Raw genomic sequence first — 23670 nt, forward strand, 5'->3', positions numbered from 1 at the left:
ATGTAATTATTTTGCATGCTTTCTTGAGTCACAGTGAGGCTATATCACACTAATATGTGCACAGGTGCACATTATTGTACTTCAAGGTGGGGGGGGGGGGGGTCCCCAGTGATAAGATTTTTCTAAATGGATTGCTGAGGATTAGCTGAGGGGGGTGGGTAGGTCAGTGGTATATTTTCAAAGGCAATGGTTTTTGTTGTTTTTTTTTACCCACAGGAAGGATGGCATTTCCAGGCATCCAAAAGTACCTTGAACCTGGTTATTACTGTATGCTTTAGTCACTGGAATACAGAATTATCTTTTTGTTCAGCATTGTTTGCTATGTGATAGGAAAAATACACAGTGACTTCCATCCAGTGACTTTATAAACTACTAAATATTGTGTCCATTTAAGGTTTTATATCCATCCGTTTTCAATACCCGCTAGTCCTATGCAGGGTCTCTGGGGTCAGGAGCCTTTCCTAGAAGCTACGATCATAAGATGGAGTTTAACCCAGGATGGGATGCCAATCCATTGCAGGGCACACACACTGAAATCCACCTTATCATGTTTTTGGACTGTGGGGGGAAACTGAAGACCCCGGAGAAAAGCCGCTGATGATACGGGGAGGAGCGCTACATGTGTGGAGCCACGGCTGAGACTCAGAACTGCGTCTATAGATGGAGAGCAACAGTGCTAAGCACTGCACTGTCGCCCGACCACTGCACTGCCGCCCAACCACTGTGCTGCTGCCTGGTTTTAAAAGGTGGATTTATTAAATAAATTGTTACATTTCCCGCCTTTCAATTCTACAGTGTCATGAAAATCAGACTTTTAATACAACTAATCCTATCTACAGAAGAGTGCATTAATCTACATGTTAAAAAAAACCTTATACTCTTTTAACAACATACGGTACGGATGTTTGAGCTTCTGTGGGAATCAGATACCTGTATCATCACTGACCAAAGTTGATAGTTGAGAAACAGGCAGCAGATTGAGGCAGACAGTCAGAGTTTGAAGCATTTCCGTTTGTAATTCTCAGACCATGCAAAGTTTTATTTTCCCTTTCAAGAGAGTGGAAAGGCATTAAAGATGGAAATAGAGAAACCTTTATGAAGCACACAATTATTACGAGGAACTAATGAATTTCATTGTACTGTATTTTGATTTTATTATGTATAGCATCTTTTGCAGCATAATAGTCTCAAAGCACAAAAGAAACAGAAATAGCATTTTTTTAAGATGATGAGGTCAGATCTTTTCTGATGTTTCTCTGGGTGCTTCATGACCTACTTAGGTTTCCACTATGCATAGCAGATATGTGAATACAGTCAGTACCTCTAATTACACAGTCCCCATGTGGGACGACATCTGGCCAGAACAGCAGGGATGAAGGGTGGGGGTTCCATACCGATTGTTAGAAAAGGGAACCAACTGAATGTCCATCTTAGATGCCGGGTGCAGGGGGAAATAAAGGTGACAGCATGAGCTGTGCCACCTCAACCCAACATGATGAGGTTTCTGTGGAGTCAAAGCAAGGTGAGATGAAGTTTCTGGGGAGTCAAAGCAAGGTGAGATGAAGTTTCTGGGGAGTCAAAGCCAGCCTCCAGTACATAATTTGTGGAATAACGTAGTAATCAGAAAGAGCACTAAAGAGCACCAAAACGAGCTCGTATCGAATTCTCAGTTGAATAAATATCCCCTTATGCTGCATCATGTCCACGGTCAAAGTGAAAATCTGCAAAGATTAGTGGGGTGTAAACTGGACGGCAGCGGCATGAACATGCTGGTACTCAGGAAGGGCCTAAGAGATCCGCTGTGCTGCCAGCCCACCTGGACCTGGGCTTTACTGTTAGGTCAAGACCGGGGCTCAACACCAGGGTGAAATCTGATGGTCATTTGATCAAAATGCAAATTTACCATTGACATGCTATTGAAAAGCCTACATATTTTCCCCTCAATAGAAACATTTTGCCATGGACATACATGATATGGACAAAAGTATTGGGACACCTGACCATTAAACCTACTGGAATTTTTATGACATCCCATTCTAAACCCATAGGCCTCAATGCTGAGTTCACGCCCCCTTTGTAGCAATGACAGCTCCATTTATGTACCTTAAATTGGACTAAAAGCGCATTTACCTCCTGCCAGGGTACAATTGGCAGACCCTTGAGGGTACAGAAATAGTGACAAGAAAAGGTACAAATTGGTACTCTTCTTTTTGAGAGTGTTATTGACTAGGTGCTTGATTTTATGCACCTCTGGCAATGGATCTGAATGAAATACTTGAATTCAATGATTAAGAGGTGTATCCCAATACTTTGTCTGCATGGTGTAGATGAGTCTTGCCATGGACACCTTTGCCCTTGTACGGACGCGTTGATGATTCCAGGTCAAGACGCCTCCCTTTTCTTCCCCAACTCAGCAGACACTACAGGGAATAAGTCTTTCACATCCTATAGCCGGGTGACAAGCCAAATCATCAACACATATTTTTAGTATGATTAATGCCTGGATTCTTCTGTTTGACGCAACTCAGTTTGACTGGCTTCACCAGTGTTGAAGTGTGAGCTCTGCAAGGCCCCATGAACCAGAGACAAGCACATCCCTGGTGCGAAGCGGCGCTAACTCCTTAACCTCAATCCATTTATATGGGTGTTGTTGACGCTTTCAGTATATTATTGCAGCTGCTGGGGATTCTGGGATAGCTTTAAATTTTACTTCTTGCTTACTTATTAACTTACAGTCAGCAGATATAATTTAATGACAGTCTGAAGGGAGCTGTGCTAAAGTCCCCTTACGGTACCTGCCCAGCCTTGCCCTCCTGTGAAGTGAACACCAGCAGCATGAAGCTCTGCATTACACACAATGGAAAATAATAATAATACAGCTGGGCTCTATGGGCACAGAGAAGGATTCTGGGAACAAGGCTTGGTGATTTAAATTCCTTTGTCATATGATGTTAAGCAAGCTTGCACATGCTTGACATAGCAAATGCTTTGCAAATGGGGCAAAGAGGACAGCAATGCATTCTAATATTAAGTAACATTGCAGTTATAGAATTTGAGAAAAAAAACACCCTACACTGAATTATCCTTGCTTTGTCTGCTAGGGGACTGGTGTAAAGCAGTTTTGTTGTTATGCAGTGTAGCACTGTAGCAGTGTAGCACTGATGTAATGCAGTTTTGTTCTTATGAAGAATGTCCAGCTGTATGTGAGGTTCACTGCTTAGAGGGATAGCTCATAAATAGTCATTATGGAGCTACTTTCTTCGATGACGTACTTGAAAGCCTAAATGTAATTAAAACCAGGACATGCGTTAGTCTTCTGGTGGGCCATTCTAGTACAAATGACTCTTTGGTTTTTGGTGCCACCTGCTGTCGTAATTGAGTATTGCAATATGATCGCTGCGTAAATAGTAAAGTAACATTACATAATTTATCAATGCATTAGCTAATGTGCACGTCATTAAAAGACGCAGTGAAGTTGTTGGACGTTAGACCGACAAAATGTTGTAATTTATATAACAAATAAAGTTATAGACATACAAAATTCTCAATATAGAATTAGGCCTAGTCCGTAACGGATTTCGGGTGAGCGGAGGCAGGGCCGGTCAGTGTTACGGCATAGGTTAGCACGGTGTGATCAGAAAAAAAATGCTAATAGGGCTGTAAAACTATTTTTAACACACACCTTCGCGATTAATCGAATATACGATCATGTTTCAAAACTATCAAAACCACTTCATAGCCTGTATATATAATATAGATATTAAATTCTAAAAAAATATTTGCGCATGCTTTTCTTGTGTTGGGGTATCCAAATTAACAGCGTCACGTGGACTTTGACCAGCCCTGTTACCATTAACGCCTCTCAAAGATTTGCTCTCAGAGCGGAAGTTAAACAGCATCAGTCCCTGACGACACACAACCGCAAGAGGGCGGCATAACTTAATACGATTCACTTAAAACGCACTGTTCTTCAGAACTGCGATTACCATATCGTAGACAAAACTTTTTATTGACCGTAATAGTCACTATATTAGATAATCTCATTCCAGCCAATTAGTCGCCATTAATCTTGTCCTTTTTTATCAGAGGAACTCTACTCTGTCACCTTGAATATAATACTTTCTAAGGATTACTACTAAGCATACTCCGTGTTTAATGTCCTGGTGGCAGCTCTCCAGTTAAGTGAGATGAAACTAATAACCTCCTGTGTGTGGAAGACTTTGAAAGCGTGCTTTCAGAAACAGCTGGTGTATGGTAAGGGGGGATTCAAGGCAGCTTATAGCTGACATATGTTACAGCATTGTGTTTCTGGATATGGGGGAAGTGAGCATCGTGGTGTTTACTAGTTTATTTTCCTCCTTTTGCAATCTCACTGGGGAAAACAAGCACAGGTAGTGTAGACTTGTGGTGATGTGGGGCCTGATCTCACAGAATGCTGTCCTTCACTGCGAACACAAACACATTTTCAGCCATGGCTGCTTAGCAGCAACAGTGCCATTGGCTGGTCTTGTGAGCTCCCTGGGAAGTAGGATTCCATGTTGCAGTGACATTTGGTAGAGTAGGCGTCAGGAGTTGGGATGGGGTATGGAGGAGAGGGAATACGGGACACTGGAATATGCAGTTACCAAGCGCAAGATGATGGGGGGGGGCTTATTCCCTGATCATAAGGCACTGCATAAAGTGAACTCAATTATCAATCTGTTCTGCATTTGGGAGGAGCATTTTCTTCACTGCTGTCTTGTTTTGTGGTCCAACCTTCCATGTGATTCATCTGTGTCCCCCACATACTTGTAATGTGAGGAAAATTAACAAGAAATTGTTAATTTTTTATTGGTTCTCCACCATGTTCTTCAAACAAGGGGGATGGAACCTCAAGCTGCCAGTAAGTACTGTTACTTCTGAAGTTGCACAGACCCTTTGTAAGTCCTGCAGCAAACAAGCACATTTCCAGTCAATTTTGACTCAGGAGGGTAGGTAAATGGGCACCTCTCTTGGCTGTTTCCTCCTTCTATAGCTCTGAGTGAAAAGAAACGGAGGGGGGAAATGTTTAGTCTGGGACCAGGGGAACAAACCTCCATTCACTGTTAGTTTGCATTCCAGTGACTCCATTCCACTGAATGAAACTCGAGAGGGATGCAAATGTAAACATCTTTTAGCACGTAGTTTACGCAGATTGTGGAAGGTGGCAGTATTCGGCATCTGCTTGAGACTGCCACAATGTAAAAACTCAACAACAATACAATAATAACAATAACAATAATAAAGTAATAATCATGTGTCATTGTAAGCCACATATCATTGATAGCATTCATCAACAGTACTACACAAAATCGGCAAATGTCAACTCGCTGTTTGATTCTCCTAACAGGGAAATTAGATCTAAATTAAATGAAACAAATTATTTCCTATTTTTCGAACATTTCAAATTGCTAGTCGAGATTATTCCCAAACAGGGGCAATTTGGTAGTTTTTGCTTCAGTTATTTTTTTTCTCTAACTCTGAAAGAAAAAAATAATCGCAATATTTCGGAAAAGAATTAACTTAATTAAGCCACAGTAAATTCCGGATTTTTTAAAAATTAATGTTACTGCTGTTTTAAAAAAGCTAGGTGATTAGTTTTCGATAGTACAGGCTACAGAATTAAAAGGCAATTTTCTTGGAAAACGTGTTCTTTGGTGTGCCCTGTTATCAAGTAGACCTGTTTTCAAACCTAGACAGTAGACACGTTGAGACATTTTTCTGAGCGTAAATCAAATCAAATGCCATATCTACCACAAGGAAAGTAAAACTAAAAAGATTATCTTTTTCTCCTTTCAGCATAATTGCCAGTGTAGCGCGCCCTTAACTTTAGTAGCTGCGGGAAAACGGAGTGGGAAGTAAAGGGTCAGGAATATTGTGGGTGGGGATAACCCTTTTGGGAAAAAAAAAATCACGTGTTTGAAGATCAAAAGAGGTCCGCTTTATAGGACTAGAAATAACAGAGGGCGAGGGAAGAGCAAAAGAAGCGAGGCGTCTTGCAGATGACAAGGCTGCGAGGGAGCAAATAAGTGCGTTTCCGTCCATTTCTCGCAGTTTGCTCGTCGTTTTTTGCGATCCATTCCGCACAAGCACGGTGCTCGATCTCTTGAGTTTTCCTAAGTGCTCGGATTGAGTCAGGGGCATTCCCCCAGCAAGTGGGAATTATGTCCCGATCGGCGTCGACCCGGACGGCACTATGATGACTTTTCCGCGGAGCGATCCGGTGGCCTTCCTGATCCTGGTGACCGTGGCGGCTTCGAGAAGCGCCTTTGCCAAGGACACCGCCTTCGTCGAAGTGGTGCTGTTCGAGTCCAGTCCCAATGGGGATTACACGACTTACACTACGGGTCTGCAAGGTCGCTTCTCCAAAGCCGGAGCCACTATCAGTGCGGAAGGCGAGATCGTACAGGTACGGGACCAGGGAAATGCCCGCTTATCCTCACGCGTGTAGGGCTGCATGCGGTGCCGTTTCTTTTCACTTTGATCATCCTCCACCCCCAACTTTTTTTGGAGGGGGTGGTCCCAAGATGGCTCCTATTTTGCCGCAAAAGTCGTGGACATCGACTCGGGTTCAAAGATGCATTTTTGTTGGAAGCGGCACCCTGTCGTTTATTTGATATTCATAACCTGCTTGAAGTTATTTGGTAACTCAACCTGACAACTTTCGATGACTGGTGTATTTTGCGTTTGACTTTCAATCATAATATTGATTCAAAGCGAGTATGTGAAAACAAGTTGCAAAACATTTTCTAACTAATTGTATTTATTGTCGATTATAGTCGCCCATAATTGCACACGAGCCGTTGAATGTAATTACAGTAATGTAATGCAGATGTAGAGCACTGCGTTTGTGCTGCTCTGTCGCTGTTTCAGACTTCGGCGTGAATCAGTTGGTTTTATTGGGCTTCATGCAAACAGGTGGGAAATCTATCGGGTGTTGATATGTTAAATGAAGATGAGTCCGGTAGTGATGGCAGTGAGCGTCCCCCCACGTTTTGGTGTGCATGCCAGCAGAAGGCGTGATCTCCGCTGCTTGCCTATGATTTTGGATAGTTTTCCGGCTCTGACGACAATATGGCGTGTGACATGGTCCTGGTTCCTCAGCTTCACTTGTTGCAGCTGTTTTTGGGGAGCTGAATGGAAATTCCCAAACCAAATAAACGATTACAAGAGATTGCATCAACATTTTTGGTATTTGTTCTCTGTCATCCGATAAGAAATGCATTATTTTATAGCATGTAAATTAGTGTTAAACGCAGCTAAGTATACATTTTCCTGTTACGTGTAAGATGAAGGAAAAGTGAGCCAATAGGGTTGTGAGCTAAGTGAAGTTAAGAGGGCATTCTTGTTAATGACTTTTTATGGGCCGTTAAGCAATAGTGTTAAATTGCTATAATGTTGCTTTTTAAAAAAAAAACCCACCTGTTTGTTACAGCCAGCGTTTTTGAGCCCTTTTGAAAGAAGCTTGTCCTGTAGGCTGCTGAACTCGTACAGTTACATAGGCGGTACAGTCACATGATCCTTTAAGTGACCGAATGTGGATTTTTAGACGTGGCGTATTTCTAAGTAGCCTCTTCCAGCAAAAAAAAAAAAATCACAATAGAAAGCTTCACTGGAGCAGCTTTCCTGAAAGTAGCAGCTTCTCAGCGGGCCCTTTCTGGTTAAAGTGCTGGACTTCAAACTGCTTATTAACTCTACGTGGAATGCTCTATAATCCAATGGTTTTCAGACGTCTTTCTGAGTTAACCCCTGTTGGTTGCTGTATTGGTTCTGTGGCTACACCAGTCTGTTTAGACTAATAAAAGTAATGCTAATGCTGCTGTTTTTCATAGTGTTATGAAAGAGTCTCTTCAGGTCTTTGAAACGCTGCTGGGTGGTCTCTCTGGAGACGGCAGGTGGATCTGGTAATTGGAAGAGTCTTTGCTCTGTCTGTGTTTGCCCTGCCCCTCTGAGTTTGCTAACATAAAATCCAACGCACTGACTCTTTCAGCCTTGGGGATCAGGTAAGCTTGTGCTGTCTGTTATCTGTGGCAAACTTGTATTATGAGCCATTAGCCTGGTTGCCTTGAAGCTCTTGGGAGTTTCTTACACAAAAAAATGTTCTGAGGGCAGAATGAAAAATGATTGGCCCAGAGAGAGAACCAATCAGCTTGTAGAGGAGGTGGGTACAAGAAACCAGAGGAGGCGTGATCAAAACATCTGACTGGTTGGTCCCACCTCCTCTAGTTACTTGGATCCACTCCTTCTACAATCAGATTGGTCAACAGAGATACCCAATCATTTTTCATTGTCCTCAGAAAATTTTTTTGTGTGTAAAACTCCCATGCTCTGTTCAAGGGGGTTGGGGGTTGACTTTTGACCCACACGGGTTTGCTGTATGAATAAGGGCTTATCCCAAAAACATAATGCCAACAAGAGAATCTGGTACATTTAAGAGCCTTGTGTTGATTATGGCCGTGGGCTGTAACACACTCTGCTGCAGTTTCTGTGTTTGTAGATAATTAAAAGGATTCAATTGCTTCCCACCGGCACCAAACCTATATCACAGCTCTTTCTTTCTTCATGACTCTGGTTGCCTTAGGTACCAGGTGACATCATCCTGTATGTCTTTGAACGTCTTGTTTTAGGCAGTCCTGTCAGCGCTGTTAAGCATGCATTCAGTCGGTGGTTGTCTGGGAGCTGTCACCTCAGTGCCCCCTTTGAGTCCCTCTCTGTCCCTGTCCGTCTCCGAGTTCCCATTAACTGTCTGATGTGATCATGGTTAATTTCTTGCCCAGTAAACTGAGCCAAATTAACAGGAGGGGGAGTATTTAATGTACAGTCCAGGGTTGCACTTTGTTGAAGCAGGAAATGTTTGTGGCACAGTTAAACCACAAATACGTCAACTACACCAGCAGCATTCACATCCAACTCATAATTGCAGCTGGAATTGCATCCTAAGCTTCAGGCCTTCAGGTTTAGTCAACAGTTGCTCTAATGAGAGGTGACTGAGTGTTTTCATCAATGGAAAGCCACTGTATCCATCAAGTCAGGTCTTCCCAGTTTCTTGTGGCGTGTACACAGGGGGCTACCTGACCTTGCCTTATTACCATTTGGCCATTGCTGCAGGATTTTCCTATTTCTGTGTGACTAAGCGATTTATATGAATGAACAGCACAGTGTGTGTTTATTTGCTGGATTAGGCTTCATGAAGGCTTGGAGATTAGTGTTGTAAGCAAATTCATTTTAAACCTCTTAAGAGTTTTGTATATTATACGGACAATTTTCAGAGCCCCAGTCTACCCCAAAACCACGCTTTAAGCACAGATGTAGGATGGATTTTTTTTTTTTTTAACCTTCCGAGAAGTTCTGACTGCAGTCACCTATTTGGTCAGCTGGATCTCAGAAGCCCTCTGAAATGTCTTCCAGGAGGGAGTGCAGTTTCTTTCATGGTGTGGGCTTCTGTGCAGAGTGACTTTCCCCCAGAATGCACTGTACTTTCTGGGTACTATCTTAGCACAGTCCGCTCCTGTCTGTCCAATGGCAAAATATTATCATGGTTATAGTCTCTTCAGTCTTCTGGTTGGGGTTTTTGATATCTGATGGTGAGGTCCAGGGTTAACGTGTTGAAGTTGGACTAGATCTGCATTGGATGATGTATAGTGGAACCCATGGAAGTGCTTGATCACTTTAGCTCACTCGCACCTTCTTGGATGATCGACAGATTGTGAAGCCTCTTATTCTGCCATCCCAGGCGGCAGCATCAGTAACGCTGCTCTGAGGTTATTTCCAGCCCCTGAGAGACTGAGCGGGGCTGGTTTAGTCCCAATCCTGCACGGCAGCCTGGTCCACCTCCCGCTCGCTCTACTGGGCTGCTGCCTGCTCAGGCTTGAGCTTAGTTCTGCCCCGTGTCACATTCCGCCTTAGAAGGTTCTCATGCTTGCTTCCCTGCTGCCACCCGTGGGCCATATAATCTGTCTGAACATGAGCAACAACAGCTCAAAATCAGCAGCAGTGGGCGCTTTGTAGCCATGGAGACAACGTTGAGCTTGTGGTACGGTGTGTATGGCAGCAGTGTGGCTAACTGTTATGATCAGCAAGTTTGCAGGGTTCTCAGGAGTAGCAGTGGACTGGATCCAGTCAATGTAGGACTTGTGGTGGGTAGGGTTACCTTCAGGACACTTAATACAGCTGTATGCAGCCTCTGCTTTGTTTGTGTGGAGATCTTGTGTAATTCAGTTTCCTCCCAAAGGTCAACGAAATGTTTTCCGTTTAACTTGCGATCGTCAGCTCGCATGACCTCCCCTTGACCTCCACTCTCCTCAGTCGCTGTAGACTGGCTTACAAGCTCAGCTTTGTCGTCCCGTTAATCTCAACTCTGGTCAAGCGGTTACTGATGGAAACATGCAGACTGATCTTATGGAAATCTAAGCTGAATTTTTAAATTGTATTAAAAGTCTTTCGGGGGGGGGGGGGGTGTGATGCCGCCAATGCCAGAATCTTAATAAAGGCATTAAGACTACAGTACATCTTAGGGTCTCGACTGGTCTGAGCCAGACTTGACATGGATAATTTGAGTGGGATGAGTTACCCTATGATTAATTTTCTTTTAAAATTTCTGGGAAAAAGTGACATTCCCGGAACTCTTTGATATACCCCCCCCCCCCCCCAAAACATGTGGTTGTGTGTGGGACGTTTTAAGAGCAAATTTAGGATCTACTCACCCCAAAGTCCCCCACCACGGACTGGGGTCAGCATCTGCATGTTGGCCCTGGGGGTTTCCAACCGGCACCGACCTTCTGGAGAGGTTAAAGGCCACAAGGCATGATTCTTTTGAACATTATCCCCTTTGGGGAGGGAGGACTATGGGAAAATGCTTTAAATCCCTCGCCAGCGATGCCACGGTCCTTCTGGTGTGTGTGTCATCTTTCCGGCATGACTTCAATGGCACTCCGAGGAGGTGGGGGTGCGCGTGAGGGTAGTCGCGGAACTGGGATCATTTTTGGCTCTGCCCCTAGGAGGCTTCTCTGCTTTGATCTACCGACTCTCCCCCACCCTTTACTGGTAGGACGTGTCATTATTCTGCAAGAACCTCCTTCCCGATTAGCAGAACACGGCCACTGGGAGTACATGTGGTCCTTTGTATCCTCCGCCACCTGATCCTGATGGTTGCCGGGACGCCTTCTGGTGCCAAGCAGACGCACCTGACACTCTGTGAAACCTGTACACCCAGACTGTGATAGGCTGATGTGGCTCTATGGCCCTTTAATGTGAGGCTGGCTCCACCCTTTGGGGGAGGGTGTCGATCACCCTGATGCCGCGATTTTGTGGCTTTTGGGAGCTTGTGGTCAGGCCAGTCCATCAAAGCATTTAAAGTAATGCTAATTTATGAGGTTATTGGGGAATAAATGAGCCTTTTGCTGCTTAAGGCTCATCATCATTGTTTGTTTCAGTAAGCATTGTAAAACAGCCAGTAAATAAGTTATTTATAAACCATTTGGTCGTTTTTTTAACTGAAGATGGAGGTTATAAAAATCTGTTTTCCTGGTGTCGGTCCTTGGCGAATTCATAATTACTTTCTTATGCTGCTGTTTGTGTGTGTGTGTGTGTGTGTGTGTGTGTGTGTGTGGGCAAAATGCTTTGGGTTGTACTCTTGTTGCCTCAGTATTTTGGTAACTTTCTGAAGATGTTAAGGATGTTACGGTACTTGTTCCTCAGACAAACTTTTATATTTATGTATTAAAAGGCATGACTTGGGTGAAACCTGTTCCGGTGAAATACTTTATGAAACCAAAGGACGTCAAGGTTTCTGTAAAATATCTCTATTAATTAGTTATTGAACTAATTGCACATCCCCAGAGTATCGCTTAAAAAGGCTTCCATTTGGCATGATTTATCCGCGTTAGCTGAAGGCATCCGGCCATGTCCCAGTAGAAGCTACATTTACACTCTTTAATTGTTTTTGTACTGTGGGTAGTGGCATGTTTTCAAAGGGGTCGTAACAATGAGGTGGTATTTGTCACGTTTGAAGGCGCCTGACCCCATGACCTCGCCTATGCCAGATGACAGCGCCCCCTTGTGGCATTGATTTGGTGGGTTTCCGCTTGGCACGCGCACAGCTCCCTGGTGGCTGGATGTGTGACATGCTGTCTGGGCCGTTTCAGGTCCACCCGCTGGGTCTTTGCAATGGCAACAACGAGGAGGATCTCCATGATTACGGCTGGGTGGGCGTGGTCAAGCTGGAGCAGCCTGAGCTGGACCCAAGCTGCCTCACGGTCCTGGGGAAGGTAAGAGTGCGTTTACCTCGCTGTGAGGCCGTGTGATCACCATCAACATCCAGCTTTTACTTGATTGTATGGAATGTGTTTCCTATAAATTAAACCCCATCAAAACACTGTCTTCATAAATAATCTGCAAACAAAATGACTGGTGATAATATCCACTGAACCCTGTTGATGAATAATAGCGGACAATGATGTGAGTGACTGCATTATTGACAGTGCACCCCTTGTCAGAGAGGAGGTGTTACTGTGTTCAAGATCACTCCTCAACACGCACACATACATGCACACCTACAATCCTATTTTCACCGTTTGCTGTTGGGCTATGCTTGGTGATAGTGGTGTTGAATTGAAGGATAGGAGGGTGGGGCTAACTGGGGGTGTGCAAAGGCTTCTGGGTAAATGAGGTGGGATGGGGAAGAGGATTAAACTTTCAGTTGCAGCGACTTGAAAAGGCCATTGAACCGACGTGCGTCAGTTTGCAGAATAAAACAAAACAGTCGCCGCGATTGTTCTAGCCTTTTGGAAACGGTCAGGTCCCAGCATGCCCGGCGGTCCCAGCTTCCGGGCGGAATGGCCGCGCCCTCCTCTGCACGCCCGCCATGCCCGGAGGCTCCACCTTTGTTTGCTGTCGGACCTTTTGAAGATGAAACTCCGCTGGTGCCGGCAGCTCGCCTCGTTTCAGAGCAGTTACTGTCTGGGTTTCAGAGATCATGGGGCCTCACTCTGGGCCAGCTTGGGGGGGGGGGGGGGCAGGCAATCTAATGGGGGTCTGGTGGGTTTTTCTGCTTGTTCTGTATGAGCTGGCAGACCAGGGATTCCTGAGCCCCCTAAGAATCAGGTTTAACCTTGGCTGCTGCGATGGTCGGTGTGGGACGTTTGTTTGGATTCCTTGATTTCTGGCAATGAATTGGATGAAGTAAAATAAGTGATAAAGCTCTGTTAATACGTGCCAAGACCTCACTCGCTGTGGACTGGCTTACAAGAACAGCTTTGTCGTCTTGTTCCTCTCCCTGTCCCTGCCCTGTCAGATCAAAGGAAGTGCCAGTTATGCTATGTTTGACCTTTAGATATTGCGACGGGGTAAACTGAAGGGAAGAATGCAAGGGCACAAGGAAGGCCTTTGTGTGGCACAGCGCGTAAATGTCACATGTCGGTCTGCTTGAGCCACAAAGCATGCTACAAAGCCGCCTAAGTCATATCCCATGCTATAAACTGAACGCCTACTAAGAATTTCTGGCTGTCCTTTTCCCAAGTTAAGCATTTGGTTAATGTGCCTTTAAGATCCTGCTTTAGTAAAAGCATGATCGAATCACTTTGAAATGTTCTTTTAAATGAGGTTTTCACCTTTGGGCAATTTGAGGCTTAACTCATTAGAAGTTCTTGCTTTCTTGCTAATGTGCTTTCTGGCTTGTTTTATCAATAGGGGTCTGAATCATCTCCTAAGTACCTGTCCAAGGGTATTGAGTGAGATCTCAGCCTGCAGCACAGAGTCAGAGGTTTACTGTGATTGGTCAAGGGCGCTTCTCATCTTGGGAGTCCAGCACTGGCTATATCAGACCCCCAGAAAACCATGGGGGTGCTGCTCCCACCTTTCTGCAGACCCCCCTCCCAGCAGAGAGGGTGATGTAATCTGGTCAGGAAGTTACGCAAGTATGATGTAGTGGGATCATCCAGCTGTGGGTGCACTGGTGCGTGCGATGTCCTGCACTGAGATTTGGATGCTAATCACCGTGTCCAGAATTTCACAACGGTCCCTAAACTTTTTAAACAGGGGTGATGGTGGTGGTATTGCACTCCACTTCTTGCTCTTCATCTCATGAGTTTTGAAAGTCCTTCCCCTTAAATGCTGTGCCTTTCTTAGTAAAATGCTGCAGGTGTGCTTGGAGAACTTGGTTATAGCTTCAACAACAGGAAGTGAAAACATGAGCAGCCTAGCTTTGATGGGAAGGTCCAGTAAGCGTGGCGCTCTGGTTTGTGTCTGTAGCATTCATAGCCTGGTGAATTCCCACTGAAACGTGAAATCCCTGATGCACCGAGCCTTCCGTGTGCGAGGGCAGGTGCGCTGTGGTGTTGGGGAGGGCGGGCAGAGGAGGACAGCTTTACATCAGCGCTAACAATGCTGATCCAGACAGTGCTTTAGGCAAGTTTACATAGAGATTAGATGCTGAGCCCCAGTTTTCAGCTGCCTCTCTTTATTAATGTGCTTGTCTGGGTGTGTTTAGCGTGACTGGTCTTTCATGTCCAGTTGAAGAACCAGACCGTCACCTCTGGTTCGACCTGTTCTCCCAGTAAACGTCCTAACAAACACCTTTTGATCTCTCTGATCTAAATGTAATCATTTTTCAGGCTTTTCCTCATCTCTTTCATTCTAGTTTCTGTTCTTCCAGCTCACTGTAACTGGAGAGATTTAGCATTAGATTTGAGTATTTTTGGGTGACTCCTTTGCTTGAAGTCTTACTAGTTGACAAATGCGAATAGAGAGGCTTTGTTCATAGTGTGTTTCTGCTCAAAGTCCATAATGATGATGATATTATTCTTCTTATTAATTAATAATAAATAAAAAATTGGATAAACCTGATCCTCTGTGTTCTCTTAGCATTTCTTCAAGCCTTTTTTTGTTTGTTTATTTAGAGATGTTTGGGTCAGATTTGCATGATGCAGAGAAGCTTGGTGATCGGCTGAGGGCCAGTATCCTGCAGAAAAGCAGCTTCTTTCCAGAGTCTATGTGCCCTGTGCAGAGGCATTTCTGATCATTTTATCATTAAGCTGAACATACACTGTTACAGAGGTACCTGCATTCTGCGCGGCTAGCGGGGGGGTTGGGGGGGGGGGGGGGGTCATTAAACAGTCCTTTCAGTCATGAGACCGAGTTGGAGGTATCAAGGAGAAAAGATTGAAATAAAAAGCTGACATACAACCTCAGACTGTACCAGGACAGGGTACTGCAAAGTCCTAATTACCTTAATTATACTGGCTGAGGGATCCTCAGATTGGCTGTAATGGAAGGTTAGGATACACAATCAGAGCTGGGCGTGTCCCTCCCCCTGCAGAATAACAAGCCGCTTAGATGCTTTGCCAAAGACCTGTGTCTGTCTGGTGAGGTGCCTCTCCAGATGAAAATAGTGTGAATTTCCATTCAGAGCGGATGAACTTAATCTGGTGTTGGTTACAAATAAGGAGGCTTTTTGGTGATGGATTGACCTTGAGGCTGATTTTATCGGGCTTTTGCTTCCTTGCGCTGGTGCCGTCTTTGGTGAGGCTCGGTCTCCCGGCACACGGCGACGCTCCTTCTGCCCCAGCAGTCTCCTGGAGACGCCCCCGGCCGCCACGTGCCTCCCCACCTCCCCGCTCCGTCGGCACCGTTTCCCGGGCCTTGCGTCACAGGATCTCGGGAGCCTCCCTGATTGGCTGGGGGCCGTAACGGGAGTGGGGCGGTGTGCCGGGCCTCCCGCCCGCCTTGGGTCTTACGCCATCCGCACGCGGCCCAGCTCCCTCTCCGCTCACGGCTGTGAAACGCTTCCTCCTTTCCCTCCTCAGCTAGACGTCCTTCCTTTCTTCTCATGCCTGCGTCCACTTTTGCCGGTCATCTGTGAAATTAACTTTTTTTAACCGTACGTCTTTTTTTACGTGTGAGGATCCGAAACTTGGGGCGTTTAGCCTCCGTCCCTTCATGTTAGGTTGTTTAAAAAAAGAAACAATCAAAGACCTCGAAAAACCGCAGTGAGAATCTTCTGTTAATGACACACTGGATAGAAATCACAATGGCTCACACTGTCTCCAGTTACCCTGTCACACCTGGGAATTCAATGGGCTCAAACAACTTGATCCTGATTATTTAAATAACAATGAACTTTTTGTGCAGTTTGGTCAAATTGCTTTTAGATATCACAGAAAAAAATTGAATGTAAGTGATGCATGTATGCATTATCTCAGTATCAATTGATATATAACTAAAGGATGGAAATTGTCACAGCAATAGAAAAGACAAGTTGAACTAAAACCAGATTTCGATCCTTTATTTTTTATTTCTTTTTGTCTGAGATGTGGGTTTGGGACATTGTAAAGGCACAGTTTCCTTTTCTTACAAAATCCTTACTGGCCACTTTCAGAATCTGTGACCTGTTCTGGCACCAGAATGTCGCTGTGCTGGGAGCGCGGCCTGGACCTGGCCAGCCCAGTCTGATGGGGATTACCATGTAGTCATGACCATAGTTTCTTGCCTTTACATTGAAGACTGAAGTCCTGTTTTCCATCCATCCATCCAGACCAAGAGAGCTGTCCAGAGAGGGGCCACTGCAGTTATCCTGGACGTGTCTGAGGACCCTGGTGCCATTGACCAGGTTGGTATCCAATCAGCACCTGGCACTTCCTGCTTACTAAAAGATGAACAAGGATAATAAACTCGTATAAAAGTATTTACTGATGGCATGTGTCATATGCAATGTGTCTGGTGGGCCTTTGAAGCTGGACCAGGGCTCGGACACCCCCCTGAAGAGGCCTGTGGTGTTTGTCAAGGGGGGTGAAGCGGTGAAGCTCATGAACATCGTCAACAAGCAGAAGGTCGCCCGTGCCAGGATCCAGCACGGACCGCCCCAGGTGAGCGACGACAAGCGTGTGAAAACGTGAAAGCGTTAGAGAAGCGTGTCGGCTGGATTATGTATTTGGATTCGCGTATAAGTGATGTGTTGGCAAGGAACAAAAGACTAGACGCAGTTTTGGTGTGAAACCACAGGAACGATGATAATCTCAGCGGTGAATTGAAATACTGATAAGTCATCGTAAAACTGATAGAAACGGGGAAATCTGCCAATTCTACAACTGAGATCATAGCAGGTTTTCAGCATGAGCCAATTAATGTGTTTCGGACCCTGGTCTCATTCGGCGTTTTCCATGTTGACGAGTAATGATTTGGGAGTTAACTGCCATCAGCAGAGCTCTTTATTTTAATATCTCCTGGCATGTTCTCAGTGTCCCACATGCCATCAAGCTGGAGGTCAGTCAGCCCCTGGAAAGGCCTGATTCTCCCTCTTTTGGGCTCTCCTCTCCACAGCAGCCGGCCGAGTTCTTCGACATGGGCGTTTTCTTGGCCTTCTTCGTGGCGGTGTCCCTCGTCTGCCTCCTCCTGCTCATCAAGATCAAGCTCAAGCAGCGGAGAACCCAGGTGAGTGTCTCCTCTGGCTTTGCCGTCGTTTCTCCGTAGACTTTATTCTGTAAGGTGGCACCGCGCCAGCTCCCGATCAGCCCGAGGCAGGAGCTACAGTTGGCACTCGATGAAGCATCTTCATGGCGTCATGGCCGGTTTGGAAACTGTGCTGGCGGCCATCTGATGCACGGCTGCTCTCCTCGCCCGGCAGGGGTCCGTGAACAGGGCGGCCATGCAGGCCCTGGAGAAGATGGAGACGCGTCACTTCAAGGCCAAGGGGCACCGCGACTCGCTCTGCGGCAGCTCTGCCTCCGATTGTGCCATCTGCCTGGAGCGCTACCTCGACGGAGAGGTCAGTCGCCGGACGGGGTCTGGTTATAGCAGCTGCACTGTGAACCACTTCAGATAATCACCACTAAGCTAACAGCTGCAGTTTGTCGGGCGCCAGGCTTTTTTTTAAGGCAGCCTAAGAAAGGTGCCATAGTGGTCACACAGCCTGCAGCTCTGCCGCCACCTACAGGGTGAAATTAACAAATGGTGTTTTTTTTTTTTTGACTCTAGAAATAAGTGTGCTTGCAAATGAAAGGTTAGTGCACAGAGTTTGATTTCTGTCTGCTTTCGAAGGAGGAGCGGGATTAAGGGATAAACTTTAAGACCTTTATTTTATGAGTTCTGCCTCGTGCTTATGTTACCGTTGACTGAAACACCTGCGACGCACCGTAGTATTTTACTGGAAGAAGCTTTTATGCAAGCACTCGCTGAAGCTGAACGATTAAACGTTACTGTGGGAGTCGATCAGAATGCCGTGTGGTGACCCCCCCCCCCCCCCAGAGGTCGAATTCAATTCCACTTCCAGTTGGATATTGATGTTATAATGAGCCAGGAAGCATCCATGGTGCCGTGTGTCGCACAGCGAGACCTAATTTGGCAGGGAGGGATGCAACAAGGTTAAGTGAATAAAACATGGTGTTTATCGCAGCGTGACAAATGCCCAGTGTTTATGTTGCCTATTGTCTTCCAGTGAACGAAAAATCCCTCACCCCGTAAATGCAGTCAGGAGGAGCATTGGCAGAAGGAAGTAATTAAATGCACGTTCCTGCGTGGATTTAGTCCCACACTTACTGTGAATGAAGAATGACGACAGTAGCATTTGTCTGCTTAAATAGCTGCTCATTCAAAATAAAGGTCTTTGACTTTTAGAAATCTGGTTTTTAAATGCTTCTCATCCTCACTAAGCATGTAAATGGAGGAACAGTGGGTTGTAAACATAGAAGGAAAGTCCCTCTATCCCCCTCTCCCTCATCCCTCAATTCCCCCGTGTTCCAGCTGCTTGTCTTAGAGTCCAGTAGGGGTCGGGAAAATGATGGATTTTTCCATTAACCGCAATACTGGTTTTGATAGTTCATTATCGATCCATAAAATCCCAAGATTTACCGTGTTAATTTATGCCTTTTCCCAGTGACTTTGAAAATATTTACATAGAATTTTACTTGTATCAGTCCTGTTACCGTATAGGATAGGGGTGTCAGACTCCAGCCCTGGGGGGCCGGAGCCCTGCACATTTTTGGGTTTCCCCTCATTTTAACACACCTGATTCAACTCCTTGTGCTAATTACCACACAGCTCTTGAGCTGAATCATTTGTGGTGGAACAGGGAAAGAATTAAGCTACACAGGGCTCCGCCCCCCCAGGACTGGAGTTTGACACCAGTATATACCAGTATGTAGGTGCACTGTTTGCACTCTCGCTAATAGTGTTCTGGTTTTTATCCTATCTTGGCTAATGTAAATTTTATAATTTTATATTTGGGAGCATTTTGCATTTAAAAACTGAAATGAAAAGGAGGAGTTGGACAAGGGCAAAACCATCTGCAAAGCAGGGATTGAGTATTACTTGGCAGATGTCAGGCTGGTTCATATGTACGGTGCACACGGCCACCCCTCCCTTCCCAGCTGTGGTAACATCGTTTTCATCATCCAGGTCAGGTGCACGCCACTAGAACATTGAAACGACGAGGACGGTCAAATCGGTAACGCACGCGTTCCTTGATTGTTCATTGGTGAGGGGAATAGTAACAGTCAGCAAGAAGCTTGGACTAGAAATTGTATATAAACATACACCCTCCTCTGATCAGACTCAAAACAAACATGGTTGGCGGATTCCAGGAAAGGTTGGCTGCAGAAGTGCGGAAGTCCTGGGATGTTTATATGATTCCTCGTAACCTGGAGTACCAGCTTCGCGTGATTTTCCCTCCAGCAGGAGAGATCATTACTGCTCAGTCGCTTCACACCTGATCATGTTGACCAGTTTCTATTTTTTGCATAAAATCCGTCCCACTGTCAAAAATGAACAGGCTTTCTCAATGTTTTGTTTCAATCCCCGTCCAGATTTTTTACTGCTGGTGTGACTGTTTCCCCCCAGGAGTTGCGGGTGATCTCCTGTGCCCACAGGTTCCACAGGAGGTGTGTGGACCCCTGGCTCCTGCAACACCACACCTGCCCTCACTGCCGGCGCAACATCGTGGGTGAGCTTTCTGTGGCGCCACCTACAGGGCACTGGGGTTTTTGCTGCAGCTCCTGGTGCAGACATGAGGGATTAGAATAGAGCTGCTGTGACTTGCAGCTTCCATGGATGCTGACATTTTGGTCCGTTTTAGATTAAAGTGCATTAATTGCTTTGCCCCTCAGGTACATGTCATGGCTGGATATTTTGTGCGGGGGCCAGTTATTAGATTGGGTGGGTGGGGGCTGCTGCTCATTCTTAGCTTTCCGTTTCTCCTCCGTGCAGAACAACAGAAGGGAAACCTCCGCTCTGCCTGTGTCAACTCGGGGGTTCCGCCGCATGCTCGTCGTCCGAGGGTGGTCCTCCCGGCCCACCACCCGGGCCGTGTGCACCGCACCACCCCTGGATACCCCAACTCCGGCGGAACGGGTCTCCGTGGCAGCCTGGCGCCCACAGCGACGCAGACGGGCGGGCGCGTCGATCGGACGCTGTACGCCCCGCGGTTTTCCGCCACCTTCCGTGGCTACCCCCCCGTCCGGCAGGCGGGTGGGGCCTCATCCCGGCTCATGCCGGACTGCTCCCAGCCTGCAGGACTCTACGTCCAGCCCGCTGGGACATACCACCGGCCGTCGGCCTCCTCGTCCACCTTCAGGCGTTCCAGGCTTCACGGTCACTCCTTTCCCAGAGTTCCCTGTGTCTCCCCAAACGACTCTATGTACCAGCATTACTTCTACCAAGGGTTAACTTTCCCCCAGGGGCCGAGCAATCCTGGGGCTGAACAGGTCCTCCCAACATCCAGCCTCATCTGCCCCGCCGCGCTCCACACTGGCTTTGCCCTCGGCATCCATTCCTGCCTTGGCCCCGCCCGCACCTGCTACCATGGCAACCAGTCAGTATGCAGCGGTTACCTGGGAGACGGGCCCGGCAGTGACAGCAGCAGCGCTGCCCGGTGTGGACGTGGCCGCTCCTCCTCCAGCGACTCCATGCTGGACTCCACGGAGACCAGCAACCGAGCCACGTTTGGTAGCTGCTCCACCTTTCGCAGCTCCCTGAGCAGCGACACTGACCCCTTCGTTTTTCGCAGTGGGAGTCTTGGCGGGAGTGCGGGGCTGGACATGAGGAATGGCAGCCCCCCCACCCGTCATGGGCGGCCAGGGTCCCCTTCTCGACGGCGACAGGACCTGCTCACCCAGTGCACTTTTGACGTCAACAGGAGAAGCTGTAGTTCAAGTGAACCAATGGAAAGAAATGGTAGTACACCACCTGGGGCATTAGAGGGCGCCAGAGCGGACTTCCGTAGTGTGGTTCAGGATGACCGGGGTAGTCACACTGTGGCCTGTGGCTGCCATTTCAAGATCCCGCCTGCTGCCACTAAAGAAAGACATTATCAACTTGGAGAGGCTAAGTTCTTGGAAATGGTTGATGATGAACAGCGCATCCAGGGCTTGTTGACCCAAACTTCCCATGCAAGTGGCCCATGTAACAGCCTGATGGATCAGGCAGACGCCGAGGACCAGCCCTGTGGCTGTACCACGGAGGACCGTCTTGGTTGGGACAGCAGCCAGTGCTGCTGTGTCCACCTCAGGAGCACCTCTGACCAGGCTCGGGCCGGCATAGGCAGAACGGAGAACTTCTGCAGGCCGGGTTGTCAGGCCCACAGAACTCCGCAGCACCTAGAACCCCTCAGGCACCCTCCTGCAGAGAGGGAGGGGAAGGAGCTGGCTGGGGTGTGCCATGCCGTGGGGAGCGATGGAGATCAAACATGCTCTCGGAACACGTGTCCCGGCCAGCAGGGGGAGCCCAAGGTCTGCTTCCCCACGTGACACAGCTCCTCAGTGCTGCTGGTTAATGTAGACAGTGTATGGAGAGGCCACGCCCACTCGCTTTTTCCCAGCTGCATGTTCTACCTCATTACACATGAGTACCCAGCATGCCTTGGTCTGGGGCCTCCTTCAGAGTTGGGATCCCAAAAACCTGTGGGCCCATTGTGAACTTGCGCATTTGTACATGACAAGCTTAGAATGTACCATGACCGTCTAATTTCTTTGGAATGTAGTACTTAATATTCGAGATTGTATAGTTATGCAAATATCGTGCATATTTTTTTGCTTTTTTTTTTTTTTATCAGAAGCAAAGATGGCAAATATTTTAAATTATAATGCCTAGTCTCAGAATTCCCTGTTGATATTGTGGTTCCTGCACATCGCGGAGCAGGTGGATACATTTTTGGTAGTCCTGCACGTTCCATGCAAACTTGAAGCTGACCAGGAAGAGACGTGGCAGCAAAGGATCATGGGAGCAGCATGGGAAATGTAGTAGGGCTCGTCCATCCTGTGGACCGTTCTGTCCTCCTGCAGAATGAAACAATCTCCCTCTTTTTCTGGTGCCTCACAGAGATTCTCACACCCCCGCAGATGCTTCTGAACGTTGCATTGATTACGAATGATGGGCACATCTTTGCCTAGTCATTGCAGCATAACAATTTTAATCGCGATGGGTAACGCTGCGGTTGTCTGCATATATTCATAGCAAAGGCTCCAACTGAACTACGTTACTTGCATGAGTTTTCGGAGCTGGTGCGTAGCAACTTCCCTCTGGAGAATTTCCCTTGCTGATGACATGTTGGCATTACCCAGGTATGAATGTGTTGTGCTAGGCACTGTATATAGAATTTTATGAAATATCGTTTAATTCTTGATCCATTGCACCTTCACCATTGATGGGTTTTTAGACATTCTATCTATTTATGATGTATGTTTTGATATGATAATGTTTTGGCTACATATTTTTATGCAATGAAATTTCTACTGTTTCGTGCAAGTATGGCGTGGAGGGTGGTTGGCATGCCAGGTGGCTGGAAGGTCTGCTTCACCGAGATGGTGCAGATGGTGGATGCTTCTCTGGCACATAATGGCAACCAGCTCACGTGAAACCCAGGGGGGGCTGCAGGTACTTAGGAGAGAATGCGTCTTTCCACCCCTCAGACCTGACTGCTGTATTTGGAGCCGCAGACTTGGTTTCCCATGGAAACCGGACAAGTAAACAAACGTAGGCTTAGCAGTTACTGCTGCGTTCCTGAGTTATCTTGCTGGATATTTGGATTGAATGGAGGTCCCTTTTTATCCCTTTTAGGCAAGTGAAGCGCTCACCTTTTGGTTTAAATGGAGATCCGCCAAAACCTGGAGTGAAAATACCTAGATGCTAATTAACATCACCTGGCTGGTTCAATAAAGAAAAAAAAAAAAATTATACTGTAAATTGGCAACATGACAAAATCATTCCCATCAGCAAAAGGCAGTTTTAAAAAAAAAAAAAGCATGAAACACAAGCTTGTAGATCCTGTGGTTCTCGTATGACAGAATTTCACACCCTTGGGGGGGAAATAGGTTTGTTTGTGGTTTTGCTATTTGTCTGATTTCTGTTTTTCAGCACTTCGAATTATGTGCACAAATGTCATATACATTTAAATTTTTATTGTATTTTATGTGCATCAGTCTTTATGTATATGCAAAACATCTAAAGAATCTGTGTTGTATTTGCTATTTAATTTTATTCATGTCCTGTCTTTTCGAGTGATTTAATTAATGTATACACAAAGATTGCATTTGACCAAAAATGGTGCGTATTTTTTAATCAGATGTAGAATTGGTACCTATTTTGGGATGTACAGGGGGAAAAAATATTTTTTGATGGATCCAGTGTTTAAGAATTAAATGCATTGTCACATTCTACCCAAGCTTCTGT

General features: G+C 46.3%; 1 protein-coding gene across 4 annotated transcripts; it reads left to right on the plus strand.

The window, feature by feature from the left end:
• Positions 1-5936: 5936 nt before the first annotated feature.
• On the plus strand, positions 5937-23657 carry LOC111849759 (E3 ubiquitin-protein ligase znrf3-like). 4 transcript variants are annotated; one of them, XM_072714354.1, is made up of 9 exons: positions 6461-6662; positions 12029-12089; positions 12162-12284; positions 16547-16621; positions 16746-16877; positions 17332-17442; positions 17636-17776; positions 19846-19948; positions 20212-23657. In XM_072714354.1, the coding sequence occupies exons 2-9, from the start codon at positions 12060-12062 to the stop codon at positions 21747-21749; spliced, it is 2253 nt and encodes a 750-aa protein (XP_072570455.1). In that variant the 5' UTR covers positions 6461-6662; positions 12029-12059; the 3' UTR covers positions 21750-23657. The 4 variants fall into 4 exon arrangements, with proteins under 4 accessions (XP_023678687.2, XP_023678688.2, XP_072570455.1 ...); XM_023822919.2 differs by lacking the exons at positions 6461-6662; positions 12029-12089 and adding an exon at positions 5937-6427; XM_023822920.2 differs by lacking the exons at positions 6461-6662; positions 12029-12089 and adding an exon at positions 5937-6427 and having other exon boundaries at positions 17335-17442.
• The last annotated feature ends 13 nt before the right edge of the window (positions 23658-23670 follow it).

This window comes from Paramormyrops kingsleyae, chromosome 7 (genome assembly GCF_048594095.1).
Source record: "Paramormyrops kingsleyae isolate MSU_618 chromosome 7, PKINGS_0.4, whole genome shotgun sequence".
NCBI lineage: Eukaryota > Metazoa > Chordata > Actinopteri > Osteoglossiformes > Mormyridae > Paramormyrops > Paramormyrops kingsleyae.

What these genes read in the sequence shown, in the direction of transcription:
- LOC111849759 (XM_023822919.2), top strand. Translation starts at nt 6,215, where the DNA reads ATGATGACTTTTCCGCGGAGCGATCCGGTGGCCTTCCTGATCCTGGTG. An exon ending in GCCTCACGGTCCTGGGGAAG is followed by an intron (nt 12,285 to 16,546) that starts GTAAGAGTGCGT and finishes CCATCCATCCAG; the next exon opens with ACCAAGAGAGCTGTCCAGAG. An exon ending in AGCGCTACCTCGACGGAGAG is followed by an intron (nt 17,777 to 19,845) that starts GTCAGTCGCCGG and finishes GTTTCCCCCCAG; the next exon opens with GAGTTGCGGGTGATCTCCTG.